At 40.2% G+C, this 15,772-nt stretch overlaps 2 protein-coding genes across 2 annotated transcripts; both read left to right on the forward strand.

The window, feature by feature from the left end:
- Nucleotides 1–121: 121 nt before the first annotated feature.
- Nucleotides 122–7,363, forward strand: si:dkeyp-110a12.4 (uromodulin). Its single transcript, XM_042437180.1, has 9 exons — nt 122–760; nt 1,632–1,720; nt 1,831–1,932; nt 4,671–4,831; nt 4,922–5,057; nt 5,615–5,709; nt 6,418–6,586; nt 6,803–6,917; nt 7,050–7,363. Exons 1-9 carry the CDS (start codon nt 670–672, stop codon nt 7,223–7,225), a joined length of 1,134 nt encoding a protein of 377 aa, XP_042293114.1. The 5' UTR covers nt 122–669; the 3' UTR covers nt 7,226–7,363.
- Nucleotides 7,364–9,658: 2,295 nt separating this feature from the next.
- fbxo30a (F-box protein 30a) lies at nt 9,659–15,772 on the forward strand. Its single transcript, XM_042437122.1, has 3 exons — nt 9,659–9,869; nt 10,738–12,803; nt 12,920–15,772. The coding sequence occupies exons 2-3, from the start codon at nt 10,800–10,802 to the stop codon at nt 13,121–13,123; spliced, it is 2,208 nt and encodes a 735-aa protein (XP_042293056.1). The 5' UTR covers nt 9,659–9,869; nt 10,738–10,799; the 3' UTR covers nt 13,124–15,772.

The raw sequence follows: 15,772 nt of genomic DNA on the forward strand, positions 1-15,772 counted from the left end.
ACTTACAAATTGTCTGAACAAGTTTAATGGATGTGTGGCTGTACAGACCTGCAGCGTGTTGTTAAAATGTGATAAAAATAATCTTTCCATTGTTGTTTTGTTTGCATGCTTAAGTATTTTATGTTCTGTTCCACCGCACATGTACACTCACAGGTGCTTGGCATCATCACTGAATTGCCCTTGACTCGTAATTAGTTTCTTTTCGCCTGACTGACTGGGATTCCCGCACCAGTAAAGATTTTAAAATGTCCAGACAAAGGATGTAGACAACAAAGAGTGCCAGCCCAGTAGTGTTGTTTCTCTTTGCATGGTTACCAGACTTCTTTTTGCTCCCCGTAGTAAGGAACAGTTGTAAGATGTTTACTAAGAGGACATCACCGCAGTAGGCGGTAACATACGTGTTACCTTGGACTCCCCTCAGTTCCCCCTATTCATGTGCGGAATCTCATTGTTGGTGGGAACATCATTCAAGCTGGTGTTTTAAGGCCGGAGGGAGGCTCCCAGTTCATTAGAGCTGTGTTTCGAGGGTTGGAGTAAGAGAGGGGTACTACGTCTTGTCCTGACAGCGAGCTGTGGTGAATAGTCCCAGAAGATTCACAGAGTTTCGGGGAAAGGGCCAAAAGGCAGTGGAGTGGCTGAAGTGCTGCGGAGAAGAGAAACCGGAGGAAGATGGCACCTGCCACCAGTTTGGTTTTTGCCTGGTTACTCTTCACCATGAGGATGGTCAGCTCGGCTGTGTATCTGGAGCCTGGGGAGGAGGGTGAGCTCACACCTCAGATCACACCGCTGCGGATGAAGTGTCAAGGGTCAAACAAACTGCTGTTTAAGGGAAACCTCATTAGAAAGTAATTTTTCATATTAATGACTATTGGTTTGACATGAGTTTCCTCTGGATGTCAGAGCTTTGAAATCTTCTTATAAAAAGGATAATTTGATGCTTCAAATCAAGTAAAAACATCTGAGTTTTACTTAATTCTTTCACAACAGCAGCAGCAGTGGCGGTACTAAGTATTCAGATCCTTTAGTAAAAGTAAAGTAGCAATACCACACTTTGAAAACACTAATTACAAGTCCTGCATTCAAAATCTTACTTAAGTACAAGTACATAAGTATTATCAGCAAAATAAACTTTAACTATTGCAAGTTAAAGTACTCATTATGCAGAGTTATTGCATTACATATTATAATCAATGCATTAACATGCAAGCTGCATCATATTGTAAGAATTCATCGTATGTTTTGTTTGTAAACTCTTAATTTTATAAAGTAACTAGTAAATTTAGCTGTCAGATAAATGTAGTGGTGTAAAAAGTACAATATTTCCTTCAGAAATATGGTATAAACATGTAAAGTGGCAAATAATGGAAATACTACAGTATTGGATAAATGCACATGGTTACAAACCACCACTGACTTGTAGTTACTAGTGGTTAGACTTCCTATGTGAAATATTTTTATTGTCAATGAGGGTTAAATATGCAATATAATAGTAATAATAATAGAGTACACAAAGTCTCAGAAGGGGAAGTTAGGGTTTTTCTTAAAAACTAATCACCAATATCTTTTCACATTTTCTAAAAATAATATTTTTTTATGTGAGTTTTAATTTGTTTTCATCCTTTTCTGATTAGAGCTCAATGAAACTGTCATATGCACCAATGATCATATGGAGGTTATTATTCCCACTGCTTTTTTCCTCAACAAAGAGCCTCCAGTTAACGTAAGTGAGCGCCAACAAAATTCAAAAGTATTTCCCTCAAAGTAACTAGAACTTTGACATTCCCAATGCAGCGTTGTTTAATTTGGGTGTAATGTGTTTCCTCTGTTTAGGTTTGGGATTTGCATTTAAATGATCCGGAGTGTCGTGGCGTCGAGGTCGGAGACGACTACGTTTTCAGCATAAAGAATCTCTCTGACTGCGGCACCATAATGGTATGACCTTCAATACTTTGCTCAACATTTGCATTAAAGTCTGTGAAGATTTCTCAGTCAGGCCATGTCTGCAGGATTTAAGAGTCCAACTAATCAAATGTTGCACGTGAACTCGGACATTTAGAACAACTCTTCACAAAGGAAGGTGACATCAGCTTTAACCAACATGAAGACAAACTACACTTTATCCCCATTATTGACAACATAAAATCCCCATCATAATAAATTTTCTATTTTACGATGTTAACAGTTGTTGGGGGAACTGGCCCCCACCAATCAGGCTCTTTTCAGCACCAAAAGAGGAGCTACTTAAGTCGGTTTGTTGAACTTTACATAAGAGTAAAAATAACCTGAATAACTTAAGGCCAGAAACACCACTTTTCTTTTTCTGCAGTGATGTAAATGTGGACTGTGAGCCTCTGTGTTCGGATGACCACTATGGAATTAGGTCATAGCTAGTATAATAAGATGGACAGAGAAAGGCACATACTCTGAGCCCCAGACAGAAAGGAGCAAAGAGAAAAGAATGGGGGGGAGTGGCGTTTATTTCAAGAAAGAAGGGTGGCGTTGTTCGTTTTCCCTATAACAGCCTTATTCAAAGCAGGAAGGGGGGGGACCCTGAATGGCCTTGTAGTTCTAAATTATCAGGATTTGCATGGAAACGATGATTATTTGTTGAAGTTCACTGAATAGGAAGGCCATAAATCATTAGCCAACTAGCCCCCTGATTATTTTAATCCAGCCACTCTCATAGATTTAAACTCTGGCAAAGGTATAAATCCCTCCTTCAGAGCACAAGTGCCCTTGAATTTCTTGCTTGGAATGCATGACGGTTTTTCTTGTAAAGCAAGCAAAAGGTTAACACAGCTTTCAACAGGGGAGGAAATCTCCCAGTACTCCACCTCAGCAGTTTTACAAGGTTTATTGCAAAGAGGCTGCAGAGAGTAAACCCACTCTGGATTAGATGGCTGTTGCTAAAGGAGAAGAATGTCATAGATGTCAATCTGTCTTTCACCTTGAACTTAAAACCTTTTAAATCCTGCCGTCAGTGCAGAAATGACTGAATTGTCAAGTTTAAAGGTCAGCCATTTTCAGTGAAACGTGACAGCGTCCTTGCTCATGTTTCTGCAATCACTCTGCGTTTGTGAGACACCGAGCTTTCATATCACCCCGTGATAAGTGCAAGTCCCAGCGGGGTTCTGTCATGGAGTAATGACGACCTGTTGCTTGCTGTAGAAACCTGTCAGTGGAGCTCATGGTGGGGGGTTGTGTGTTTACCAAGAGGTAGTAAAAGATGTCTCGACTGTTACAGCTTGGGGCAATTCACCCTGCTCCAGTGACCAAAGAGGCCATCCTCCATCTGTACCCAGCAGGGGCCCAAACAAACCATGGACACAACCTTTTCACCCGGCCCCATTTTACGGTTTTATCTCTGTCAGTGGCCAGCGAAAGAATATTGAACAATATCACTCACATTTACAGTGTGTGAAAGTTGTAGCTTGGGAAAGAGATTATATAAAGTAACCGCAACGACTCCTCCTCCTCCTCCTCCTGTTACTTTTTAACGTGTTTCTTGTACGTGTACTGTACAAGAATCACATTAACGTGTACTGTATGTGTCATTTTGCCCTCTAACCACATTCACATCTATAACCATACTACAAGTTAATACTAACAGTTGAAAAATGAGTTTTAAATCTCGAAAAACTTGCAATATATACAGTCAAACACACTCTATATAGTTAACTGTTACACATACAGTATGTCAAGTACTTGCGTTATATGGAGTCAGTTCTGTGAAATTAGGCACTTTAGATTGACTGTTTCTAACCAAATCAATCAGCTGTCTCTTGTGATTGTGAATGCTATAAAGCTAACATGGTTAGTCAATTAATCACTTAATCAATTAGTAGATTTACAGATAATTAATTGTAAAAAAAAGTATTTTGATTACCAGTTAATTGTTTAAGTCATTTTTCAAGCAGAAATCCCAAATATTCTGTAGTCCTATTTACTAAAATGTGAGAATGATGCTTTTCTTTATCTCATGTAATAGTAAATTTATGATTTTAGGGTTTTAGGCTGTTGGTGGGACAAAATAAGCAAATTGAAGTTTCTTGGGCTTTAGGATATTGTGATGGACTATTTTCCCCTATTTCCTGACTTTCTACAGGCCAAATGATTAAGCGAATAAACAAGAAAATAATCAGCAGATTAACTGATAATAAAAATAACTTTAATAATAAAATATTCGTTTCAGCCCTTGTATGCTGGCAAAATTCATTTCCTTCACTGTTGAACAGGTTACTTCAATTTAGCAAAGTCCTCTGTCCAGTTATCTTACTGTTGAAGGAACCAAAACTGTGGAAAGACACTGACAAGTTGTATGACATATTTAAATTCAGTATATACACAAGGTAGAGGAGTGTAGTTCAGTGTCAGTGGTTCACCTGGGTTGTTGTGCTGCTGACGTGTTCATTGACCAAATTAAATGAAACATGTAAGGAGAGATATCTTCTCGATTTAACATACTGTACCTCCTCTTTTCAACTCCACATCCATGCCAGGTTTCTGCAGTGGCTCTTACCCAAAATAGGACAAAACAAAACAAATAATCTTGTGTATTAAATAAAAAATAAACATGTATAGAAATGTATCACACACAGCAATTAAAATGTCTCTTACTTGAATCTTTTTCCATTGACTTTCATCTTTGTCTTTCTTTTTTCTCTCCTCAGGCTTCAGATGATACACACATCATGTTCATAAACACCATACACAATAACGATTCGGACATTATAACAAGAAACTATATCAACATAACATTTGTGTGCCGCTACCCCATCAACTACATGGTCCAACAACCCAACGGGGAAAACATGATTAGAGTGGACGTCAGGTAAGTGTTCTTTAAAATCTAAACGTCTCCTGATCCGACTGTAAAATGATTTGGTGTTTACACGTGGCTCTGTTAATCTTCTCCTTACAGAACCATCACTCTGAACACAGAGGACGGGAACTTCTCAGTGTCGATGTTACTGTACAAAGACGAAGCCTTTGAGAACAGATGGACTACTGTGCCATCACTGACCCTGGATGATGACATTTTTGTGAAAGTTTTCATGGTAATTCACTTGGACTGACAAAGTCTATTGCTGTTTTTTTTATTAAAGAACTGAAGAATTAAAGAAAAACAAAGCATTTAAACTAAATTCATATACCTAACATGAAGGAATATGTTTGTTTTCGGATGTTCCAGGTTGTCTATGGATTATATTGGGTGTAAAATATAATCATATGTGGCTGAAATGCCTTTTTAAAATCTGTCCAGAGTTTTAACAATTTTCATTTTACAGGGAAAAACACATTTAAAACACAGACAAACATTTAAAAATAGCTGCCTTACTATTGACAGCTATTTTTGGACCGGGTTGAGCACGTTGTTACAAGATATTAAGCAATATGTTGTGTTGCAGGATGTTCCAAGTAATGCTGGAAATCTAACCCTCCACCCGTGACAAAATAGTCATTTGAGTGCTGCTCTTCTCTGCCATGTTGATATAACCTCTTAGTACAGCTGTTGTTTACTTATATGAGTCATCTTTTCGTAGCCCTTTATGGAAATGTATTTACCTTGTGTAAAGAATTACTCGACTGTCGCCCAACCTTGTCTGTCTCATAGATACCGGCTCACCTGATGCTGCGTATGGAGAGATGCTGGGCTACACCGACTAGTGATCCATACAGCAACATTCAGTATACCTTCATCAGAGACAGGTTTGCTTCAGGACTGTTTAAACAAAAGCAGTTTGTATTGTGTAACATGAGCAAACAGGAGAAAACAAACTCATCTCATAACGGATGTAATGATTGAACCTTACAGCAGGCAAGACGTATTTTTTTCTGTTTCCATCTTGCAGCAGAAAAAGCAAAATAAGTGGGTTAGGATTTATATATTCACGCAACATACTTTATAGACGGTATTTTGAAACCTGCGGGCAGTCTAGACGTGTTATTTCACCACACTTCCAAATAGCACTTAGTCCTCTTATGGGAGCGCTGTTGAAATCTGAAATAAGAGAGTTTGTTGCTTAGAGAGCTGGCCAGACAACAACACTCAGCGCCCTGGTCATGTGACTGTTGCCTGAGAGGCCATATGTGTTTCAGTTCAACAGCTGTGCATGTCCTTGACAACCAGGCAGTATTTGGTACTGTTAGCAACAGCACAGCAATGACATGCACCATGAGGGAAAAGAAAACACTCAAACAAATCTGTCTATGGCTGTGTTGAATCGCTGCACATAATATTTACATTATTTTCATCACTTTGCAATTAATCAGACCAGCTCAAATCTGTTCTGTAAATACTAGTTAAATAACCCCCCCACCCCCATTTCTCTATTTGTAAAGTACAGTATTTCACTCTAACCTCACTACCACCAGGCCTCCCTGACTTCTTTGTCTCCCTCCCTCCCCCCCATTAAGCTGCCCGCTGCTGACAAACGAACAAACCCTGAGTGTGCTGAAGAATGGCCAGGGTCCAGAGGCCATGTTCAGGATTCAAATGTTCAAGTTTGTGGGCAGCTCTTACAGCAACGTCTTCCTTCACTGCAACGTCCAGATCTGCCACAACGCGCCGGGGCTGTGCCAGCCCGTGAGTGAGCTTAACACCCATTCCTCTAACTGGTAGTCAGATGCCAGTTCAGACAAGTAGCCTATGTGCAGATCCTTAATATAGACGCAACAGCCTATAATTGTTTTTCAGCCATGTGAGCTAGCAGTTAAGCTGTCCTTATTTGAAATACACGACTATCTGACCGTGAAGCTTATAGCATCTTTGTTTCTTTCATGTTTTACTACTATTTGCCAGAACTGTTCCAGTGAAGATGGATTAATGAGGACGCGGAGAGACATCCCTCTGTCCCACACAGTGTCTTATGGACCAATCAGACGACTACTAAACAATAGTGAAAAGCCCAAACTAAGTATGTTTTTACCTTTTCTATAATCTCTCTTAACTTGTATCGATTGTAGAGCTTCAGCTTTTAAACCTTCAAAGCGCCTAGATGCTAGATACCATATTCACATGCAAATTGTGGCACCACCTTCCCCTGCAGACACAGGCGGAGTCCCTCCTGTGGAGACCTTTGTCCTCGCAGGGCTGCTGGTCGTCTTGCTGCTGATCACGGGGGTGTTTGGGAGGCTGTGGCTTCGTTCCAGACGTTTCTACCCAGCGCAAGAGGCACAGCTCACCTTGTCCAACATTCACCACATCTCGGAGGTGGCCTCATGAATCAGGGACCTTTTTAGAGCTGACAAATGGACATAGAAAAACACACATTTGCACATGTGTGATTTATGATAAAAATGAAAATCTTGCAAATGTTTCTCTTTATAAAATGATTTTCTTCATTTGTAAGAAATCAACTAATAAAAGGTCTCCATCAATTGTTGTCCCTAATTTAATTCTCAGTGGTGAGTATATTTACTGAAGTGCTGTACTTATGTATATCAAAATGGTACTTATACTTAAACTACATTATACTTCTATTCCACTACATTGCAGAGAGAAATATAATACTTTTTACTTAAAAACTACCCAAGAGTATAAAGTAGTTAGAAATAGCTCCACCTTGACCAGCTACAGTATTAAATGGTTCTTTCACAGCAAAGCATCAGTAATAATCCAATAATATATTACACTCTGAGAAGAGCCAATCTGCCTCGTAATGAGTATTTTTACATTTGATACTTTAAAAAAAGTACATTTTGCTGCTCATATTTTTGTACATCTACTTAAGTAAAAGTTTAAATGCAGGGATTTTAAATGTGTAATTATTACTTTTAATTAAAGCATAAGGTTGAGTTTATTCTATATTTTTCTTACTGTCAAAAAGAAAAAAACCCAACAGTGTGCAAGTCTGTTTCTCTGTGCTTCCCTAACTTGTCTGAGACACTCAGACCCAAGTCCATTCATGCCCTCTTAAGATGTAAATCTATAAATAAAAATGGTCACAAATATATAGTTTAATTTTTAATGAAGGCTAAATGATTTTCTAAAACAGCTGAGCTCTAGTTTTTAGCAAAGGTTAGTCCAACGTGACTAAATAGTGCATTCGTTAGGGACTATTTCAGCCATGGATTAATACACATTAGTGAGTATTTGCGTCACCTCGAAAGGGTAACTGACCCAAAACAAACTACTGTGCCTGTTTTCATGTTAATGTGGGAACATGTCACCCAGTGCAACCGTGTGACTCTTGTGTTTTTAATAGTTGGTGTGAAGGCACAGAGCAGCAAGCTATATCAGGCACTGGCTACACAGGCAAGTTAGTAGGATATCAGAATCAGAATCAGCTTTATTGACCAAGTATGTTAGGAATTTGACTCCAGTTTCTAGTGGCTCTCAATGTACTTACACACAACAATCTTCAGAAAGATACACAAGGACAACAAGCCAAACAAAGATAATTAAACATAAGCATTTCACTATTATGTGCAAGCAAACGGGTGAAAAATACATACATATAGAAACAAGTGGACAACAATGTACAACATCTATATACAGGTGAAACCATATCTGTGAATTGTAAGCAGAATACAAATAGTGCAAAAGTGTGGAAGAGTGCAAATAGATCGGAAATAAATATTGAATGGAGTGCTGGAATGAATATTGTATGGGTAAAAACACATATACAATATCAATAATAATTTGTGTCTATGTTTTTTTTTCACAAAAAATTCAACTACATAGTCAGAAATTCTTAAAATTACATTTACTCCTCCCTTAAAAATCCAGAATCAATGAATTTGTAGATGTTTTGATTTTCAAAAGTCTAACTGTTGGACACAGGATGTCTCCTTCACTGAAAAGTCCATCCTCAGTGTTTGTGCACTGGATACTTCAAGTTTCCACGTAACACTTGTGTATGTTGTATACTAGACCATGACTGTCTTAAACTAGTTGTGATGTCACAAATCATGCTCATAGATACGCCCCTTTAACTTAGATTCTTCAGTGAGCACAGAGAAACTTTCCACTTTCAGCAGATGAATGTGTCTTGTTCCTACATTTGGATGTTTGAGCTTCACTGTGCAGAATGATGTCTGTGCATAGTTTGACACTGAAAGACTGTTTATATATTCATCTGCTGAAAGTGGAAAGTTTCTCTGTGTTGGGCCTAGTTTGGAAGCCAATCGTGGTCCAGTATGAAAGCCTCCAGTGTAAATACACTGAGAATGTACCTTAAAGTGAAGTAAAAGACATCTTGGGTCCAGAAGTTAAACTTTTGCAATGAAAAATATTTGCATGCTCATAGATTCTGGATATTTAGTGAGGGAGAAGGAATATATGCCACTTTTAGGATTTTAACATAGTAATTATACATTTTTTGTGGGAAAAAACATATCAGACACACATTATTGTTCCAAGCAGATCATTTTTATAAGTCTTAATACATGTGTGGAGGAGATCTTAGTACCTTTTCTACCACTGATTTCTCCTATATATAGATTTATAAGTAATTTGAATTGCCTGGCAAAGAGACTGTATTCATTAAAATCCAAAAACAACAGCACAGACATTTCATGAGTGATTGCATGTAAAACTGGCCTCAGGGTATTCCCCAGTCTGTCTATTTCAGTGCTGTCTCACAGCTCTGCGGTTCTGCGTCCATAAACCGGCCGTCGACGTGATGACGTAGAGGTGCGGCGTCCCACAGCAGGATCAACACAAACGCCGACCGACCGACTCAGAGCAGCGAAGGTCTCAGAGCCGAAGAACCAACTGCAGCCAGTTCATATAAAAATAAGATTTGGACTCATTCGATACGGCGGGATGCTTATGAAAGTGTAGTTTCCGTGTTTGTTGGTGTCGACGGAGCTGATAGAAGTCAAAAAATACAATTAAAAGAAACTCGGGGAGCCCCGTAATTCGGGTAAGCAGTTTCTGGAAGCTACCAGCTAGCTAACTGAGCAGGCTAACAAGTGTAGCAGCGAAGCTAGTTGGCTGGCCATATTGTTGATGTTCTTTTGTTTTACAAAGTTTTGTATCTCACTTGTTAAGCTTTGTCCGTCGTGCACTTATCATAAAAACTAGTTTTAGTAGTTTAACACAATAAGGTCCCATACTATTGGTGTTAAAACTATAATTGGTTATAATTGTTGGAAACAGCCGGTGTTGTGTTGTTTGTGTTTTTAGCTATGCTTGCGTAATTTAGCTAGCTGTTGCTGACCAAAGACTTGAACAATAGCTCTCCTGTGTGGCATTGCGGTTTGGACTTGCATCAGATCTTTAAATAATTGTTTTGTGTCAATTAAGCCAGCTTTATTTATCCTAACTAATCCCTACATTCAAGCAACGCAAACAAGTAATGACTCAGAGGTATTTTACTTAGTGGGTTTGTTGCGCACAACTTTTTGAACTTCTTAAGGGGTTGACTCACTTGTCACCAAACTCCATGAATGAAGAGCAGCCTCTCAGAGCCTAAAGGTGAGGGTTCAGATTTGCCTTGAAGCCCTGGAAGAACCGGTGTCACCATGTAACCTAAGAGGAGTGTTGTGAAATGTGACTGAACAGCATAAAGATCTAGTAAACATGTACATGTGTAGTTACAAAATACTGTGCAGGCATGGGACCTCTTGTGTGTGTGTGTGTGTGTGTGTGTGTGTGTGTGTGTTATGTTGGACGGTTGCATGTTATGCTCCCGCTGACCAATCTGTATGCTTACTGAATAAATATTTGCCATGGCATGCGTGTACTTTGTCAAGGCTTGTGATACAAATATGTTTATGTCTTTGTTTCAGGGTTGAACTCTTCACCCCTTTTCCCTGCCAGAATCAGTTGGGCAAGGAGAAATCAAGTCAAAATGGAGAATCTGCACCCCCACTGCCTTAAATGCATCAACAGAAGATGCATGGTAAGACCAGAGACCGGTGTTTCCTGCGACCTCATTGGCTGCCCCCTTGTCTGTGGGGCAGTTTTCCACTCGTGCAAGCTAGAGGAACATCGTTTACTGTGTCCGTATGAACGGCTGCCATGCCTAAACAGTGGGTTTGGCTGCCCGTTCTCTATCGCAAGGATCAAGATGGCACAACACCTTGAGACTTGCCCAGCAAGTATAGTGTGTTGTACTATGGAGTGGAACCGCTGGCCCGTGAGCTACGCCGATCGCAAGTCCTATGAAAACTTGAGCAAAGACTTTGATGAGGTGGAGCAGCTAGACATGGCCCTGGCCCTGCAGGATCAGAGGATGCTATTAGAGTCCCTGAAAGTCACGACCACTGTGTCAAAGAACGGAGATAAGGAAGTGGATGAAAGTGACAAAATGGCCACAGCATCAAGTGTAACAGAGACAGTGTTGGGTAATGGAACAATGGAAATGGAAGAGGAGCCTTATAACGAGTTGTATAGGGCCTCAGTGGAGACAAGTAGAAGTTTAGCAGCAGCCTTGGACATTCTCACTAATTCTAAGGATATTGAAGTAATTGTTGGAAATTTGAATGGGGAAAAGACAGATAAGAACGGCGAACTCCACAATGGGGAAAATGGTGACTGTCACACTGATTATGTTGCTGAAGGTGGAAAGAATGTAGATATGCAAGAGAGTGACTCTGATTCAGATTGTGAGCTCGGAGCAGTGGGTGGAGTGGATTGCGCAGTGGGGACGGATGGAGATGATGGCATCAGCTGGGCAGAAGAAAATGATTTTGTGGAGTTGTTTTTTGAAGAGAAAGAAGACCTTATCAGCGAGCCAGTAAACGGTTCCAACCTCGTCTGGCCAGAGATGCCTCAAAATTACATGCCTGTTGTAGCACTGGAACCTCCAGTTCCTCAGCAAGCACCACTTTCACCTCCACTGCCATTCCTGCTGTCTGATCACGTAAGAAACAACTTCTTACAACATTTGCCCTCTGAACTCAGGTATAGGTGCTTGGAGCGCAAACTACAGAATGTAGAAGTGCTTAGAGGGATAAGTATGTTTACATTTAACGGACGCCGGGCTCTGCTGTCAGACCCATACTTGTTCAGAGCAAAGATGGAGGACAAGGCAGTAGACACATCTGACCTGGAAGTAGCAGACGACCCCATGGGCCTCCACGGCATTGATCTCATCACTGCTGCATTGCTCTTTTGCCTCGGTGACTCTCCGGGAGGCCGAGGTATCTCAGACAGCAGGTTTGTAGATGGCTACCACATTGATTTTGGTACGCAGACATTCTCCTTTCCTTCAGCCATTCTCGCAACCAACACCATGGTCGGGGATATCGCTTCGGCCTCGGCGTGCGATCACGCCAGCCCACAGCTTTCCAACCCAAGCCCCTTCCACACTCTTAGACTGGACCTGGTGCTTGAATGTGTGGCTCGATACCAAACCAAGCAGCGCTCCATGTTCACATTTGTGTGTGGGCAGTTGTTCCGGCGGGATGAGTTCTCGTCTCATTTCAAAAATGTTCACGGGGATATCCACGCTGGACTCAATGGTTGGATGGAGCAACGCTGCCCCTTGGCCTATTATGGCTGCACCTACTCCCAAAGACGATTCTGCCCGTCAGTACAGGGCTTCCGAATCATCCACGACAGGCACCTCGGCTCTTTTGGGGTTCAGCCTGGTCAACCTCTAAAGACTGGGGTCCCAAGAAACACCTGCCACTTTGGCTCCAAGTGCGATCAGTTCAGCGGTCTTCCATTTGAGGTGTTGCAACATGTAGCAAGCTTCCTGGACAGCTTCAGCTTGTGTCAGCTGTCCAGAGTGTCCCGCACCATGAGGGATGTGTGTGCCAGCCTGCTCCAGATGCGTGGCATGGTCGTCCTGCTGTGGGAGAAGAAACGGCGTGCTGATGGGTCTCCTTCATGGCAGATCACAGACAAGGTTAGTTATTATTATTATTTTAATAAACACATTTGATAATCAGCATCACGCGCCTGCTGTGTTGCTATAGCTGTAATGCATGAGAAGTAATAGTCAATTCGTTTTTTGTCCTTCAGGTGTGGAGATTCAGCACAGCTTTCGGTACAGTGAACGAGTGGAAGTTTGCCAACATTGCCAGCATGGCCGACCACCTCAAAAAGTGCAAGTTCAATACGATTGCCCGTCGGGAGGAGGCGATCCCTCTGCCATGCATGTGTTTCACCAGAGAGCTCACAAAAGAAGGGAGGTGTTTACGTTCAGTTCTCAAACCAGTAGCATAAGCGATCCTTTTAATATAAAGTGAGCTTTTTGACATTTGAGACCATCAGAACTCAAATACAGATGTATTTTCCCCCAGTGTTTACAGATGTTAGAAATACCAGTCACTCCCAACCTCAAAAAGAAAAAACTCCTGGTTGGAAGTCAGAAACTGTTTGTTCTTTGCTTCACAGTGAAAGAAAATTTTCACACCCATAAATAAGACAAAGCCAGTGTTGGGCCGATTAATTTTTCAGGCTGACATGCTGCAATCACAAGTCGGCACTGTAAACAAGCTGATTGAAGAGCGAGCCTTGTATCTTCCACTCACTGGATTTATGAATACCAGTGTTGTACCCTTATCTACTCTGACTTTGTGTAAATAATCAGATGTTTTGATGTAGGATTTTTTATTTTTATATCAAAAAGTCAGTACTGTGCTACATTGGAGGTAAGAGTAGAGCCTTAACTTGTGATACACTTGATCTTCTAGTCATGAGGTTGTTCAGAATATCTCGGTGAGATTTCTCAGCTGCTTCTAGCTGGAACAGTTTACTGGTATCTTGCACGGTTTTATATCTTATCCTGATACCTAGAGCGACCATATGTGTACTACTTAGAGCTCATAGATTTCATGGCTTTAATTCTCCATTTTAAGACTGACCAAACATCTGTTGTAGCTGTGCACAATGTATGCCGTTTTACAGGCCGAATATATTCACTGTGGTTGTTGACTTCTGTTCACCAGCATAAGCATGTCACCATCATGTTTGGTGTTTTTTAAATGTAGTGTGTTTTGTGGTTTGGCACATGCTGCTCAAGTTATATCCATAACAAAGGTGGTCCATCTTTCTTGTATCTCACTTCTGACTAATGGGCTGGCATGTTAGTCAAGTGAGAGATGAAATAACACTATTCACCAGCCAAATGGCAGTACTGTTTAGCTGTGGTTGGCTTGTGGTTTGTCTCTTCTACTAGCTACTTTGATGCGTAACCAGCAATTGTTTGTAGGTTCTCTTATCCAAAAAAGTGTAACAACTAGTAAAACGATGAATGTACTCAGTGAGTTTAAGAATCCATCAGTGACTGTGGTTAGTGAGCAGAAAACTCTGTTTCCTTCCCTCAGTGTCAGACCTCAAAAAAACAAACCCTGCAGGCCAGGTGTTAAGAAGTATAACGGGCACACGCTTCCCTCCAACTAATGAACATCACTAATTATGTTTATAATCATTATTTATCATGGTTGAAATTTATTTTTGGCACTCCACTGTGTTCAAATGTTAGTGTCTCAGGGTTTTAGCATGAAGCTTTGTCAGTAGGTGCTGACCAACACTAGCAGTGGATTGTGTTTAGTCAAGAAAACAGCTGACAGTAACACATTGTCACATACTCGTCAGCTACTTGATTATTGTGCGGTCTTAGAACTGACTGGTGTACCGCTCAGTATTATTATAACATAATAGTGTGTGTTGCAGTGCTGGACTAACATATTACAGTGCATTCAAAAAGTAATCACACCCCTTTCACTTTTTCCACATTTTGTTACGTTGCAGCCTTTCATTTTTTTTACCCTTCATCTACTCTCAATACCCTGGAGTGACAAATGACAAAGTGAAAACAGGATTTTAGAAAATTTTTGCAAATTTTTTAAAAAGGAAACACTGAAATATCACATTGACATTCAGACCCTTTACTCAGTACATAGTTTAAGCACCTTTTGGTAGCGATTACAGCCTCAAGTCTTCTTGGGTATGACGCGACAAGCTTTGCACACCTGGAGTCCAGTCAGCAAAAATGCTGTTTGAATCTTGTTCGATCAGGCTTGTCGAACACCTTTTTAAATATATTTTGTGTAATACAAATACAAAAATAATACAAAATTAGTTGAATATCACAAGAGTAACTGATTACTCATGAGGAGAAAAATAATGATATTCCTTTGAGAAAAAAAAGTGTGTTTTTGTTTGTTTTTATATTTCTGAAGTTTGATGTAAAGCCCAGGCAATGTTGGAACTAAACTGTCTTTTTATTCTTAGGAGTCCCAATCTGTGTTTATTTTTTTTTTGTACTGGTACTCTCATTTTTGAAAGAAAAAAAATCTGCCTCTGTAACGTCTAGACTTGTATTTGCATTATTGATTTGCACATGAAGGCATGTACTGTAAAATTTAAATCCTATTGCTCGGGGTTGTCTTTGCTCAAGTAGCAGGAGTTAATACTCCCTCATGTTTTGCATGTTTGAGTTTGGTGTCTTTGGAAAAAATATTTCAGTCAGTTGAGTCAAGTTGCAGCCTCATTTATATTATATACAGTTTATTTCTCAGGCACAGTGCATTGGTTTAGTACATTTTCATATTAAGTTGCATTTTTTTAAGTCTTGTATCAGGTTTAATCCTGTGAAATGTGTGAGCAGAATGAGAACCTGAGCATTTAATCAGTCTTTTGCTCTACTGAGGTTCATACAATGTTAAGACAAATGTGTTTCTGCAGCACACTTCTTTTGTTTTTTAGTGATGCAGTCGGTCTTTGCAGGCACCTGGAGTGTATCAACATCTTCATCAGCGTTTTTAAGTTTTGTTTTCACTCCTGCTGAAGTGTGTTTTCACCACAATATGCCAGCTTCATTTGTTTGACTTTTGAAGCATTTTAATAAAGAGGCTCTCAGTTTTTAAA

The sequence above is a fragment of the Thunnus maccoyii genome, chromosome 16, assembly GCF_910596095.1.
Source record: "Thunnus maccoyii chromosome 16, fThuMac1.1, whole genome shotgun sequence".
Lineage (NCBI taxonomy): Eukaryota > Metazoa > Chordata > Actinopteri > Scombriformes > Scombridae > Thunnus > Thunnus maccoyii.

Excerpts from the sequence above, each read along its gene's own strand:
- si:dkeyp-110a12.4 (XM_042437180.1), top strand. The coding sequence starts at position 670 with ATGGCACCTGCCACCAGTTTGGTTTTTGCCTGGTTACTCTTCACCATG. Across the intron at positions 1,721-1,830 it reads ACAAAGAGCCTCCAGTTAAC|GTTTGGGATTTGCATTTAAA; the intron begins GTAAGTGAGCGC and ends TCCTCTGTTTAG. Across the intron at positions 1,933-4,670 it reads CTGACTGCGGCACCATAATG|GCTTCAGATGATACACACAT; the intron begins GTATGACCTTCA and ends TTCTCTCCTCAG.
- fbxo30a (XM_042437122.1), top strand. The coding sequence starts at position 10,800 with ATGGAGAATCTGCACCCCCACTGCCTTAAATGCATCAACAGAAGATGC. Across the intron at positions 12,804-12,919 it reads CATGGCAGATCACAGACAAG|GTGTGGAGATTCAGCACAGC; the intron begins GTTAGTTATTAT and ends TTTGTCCTTCAG.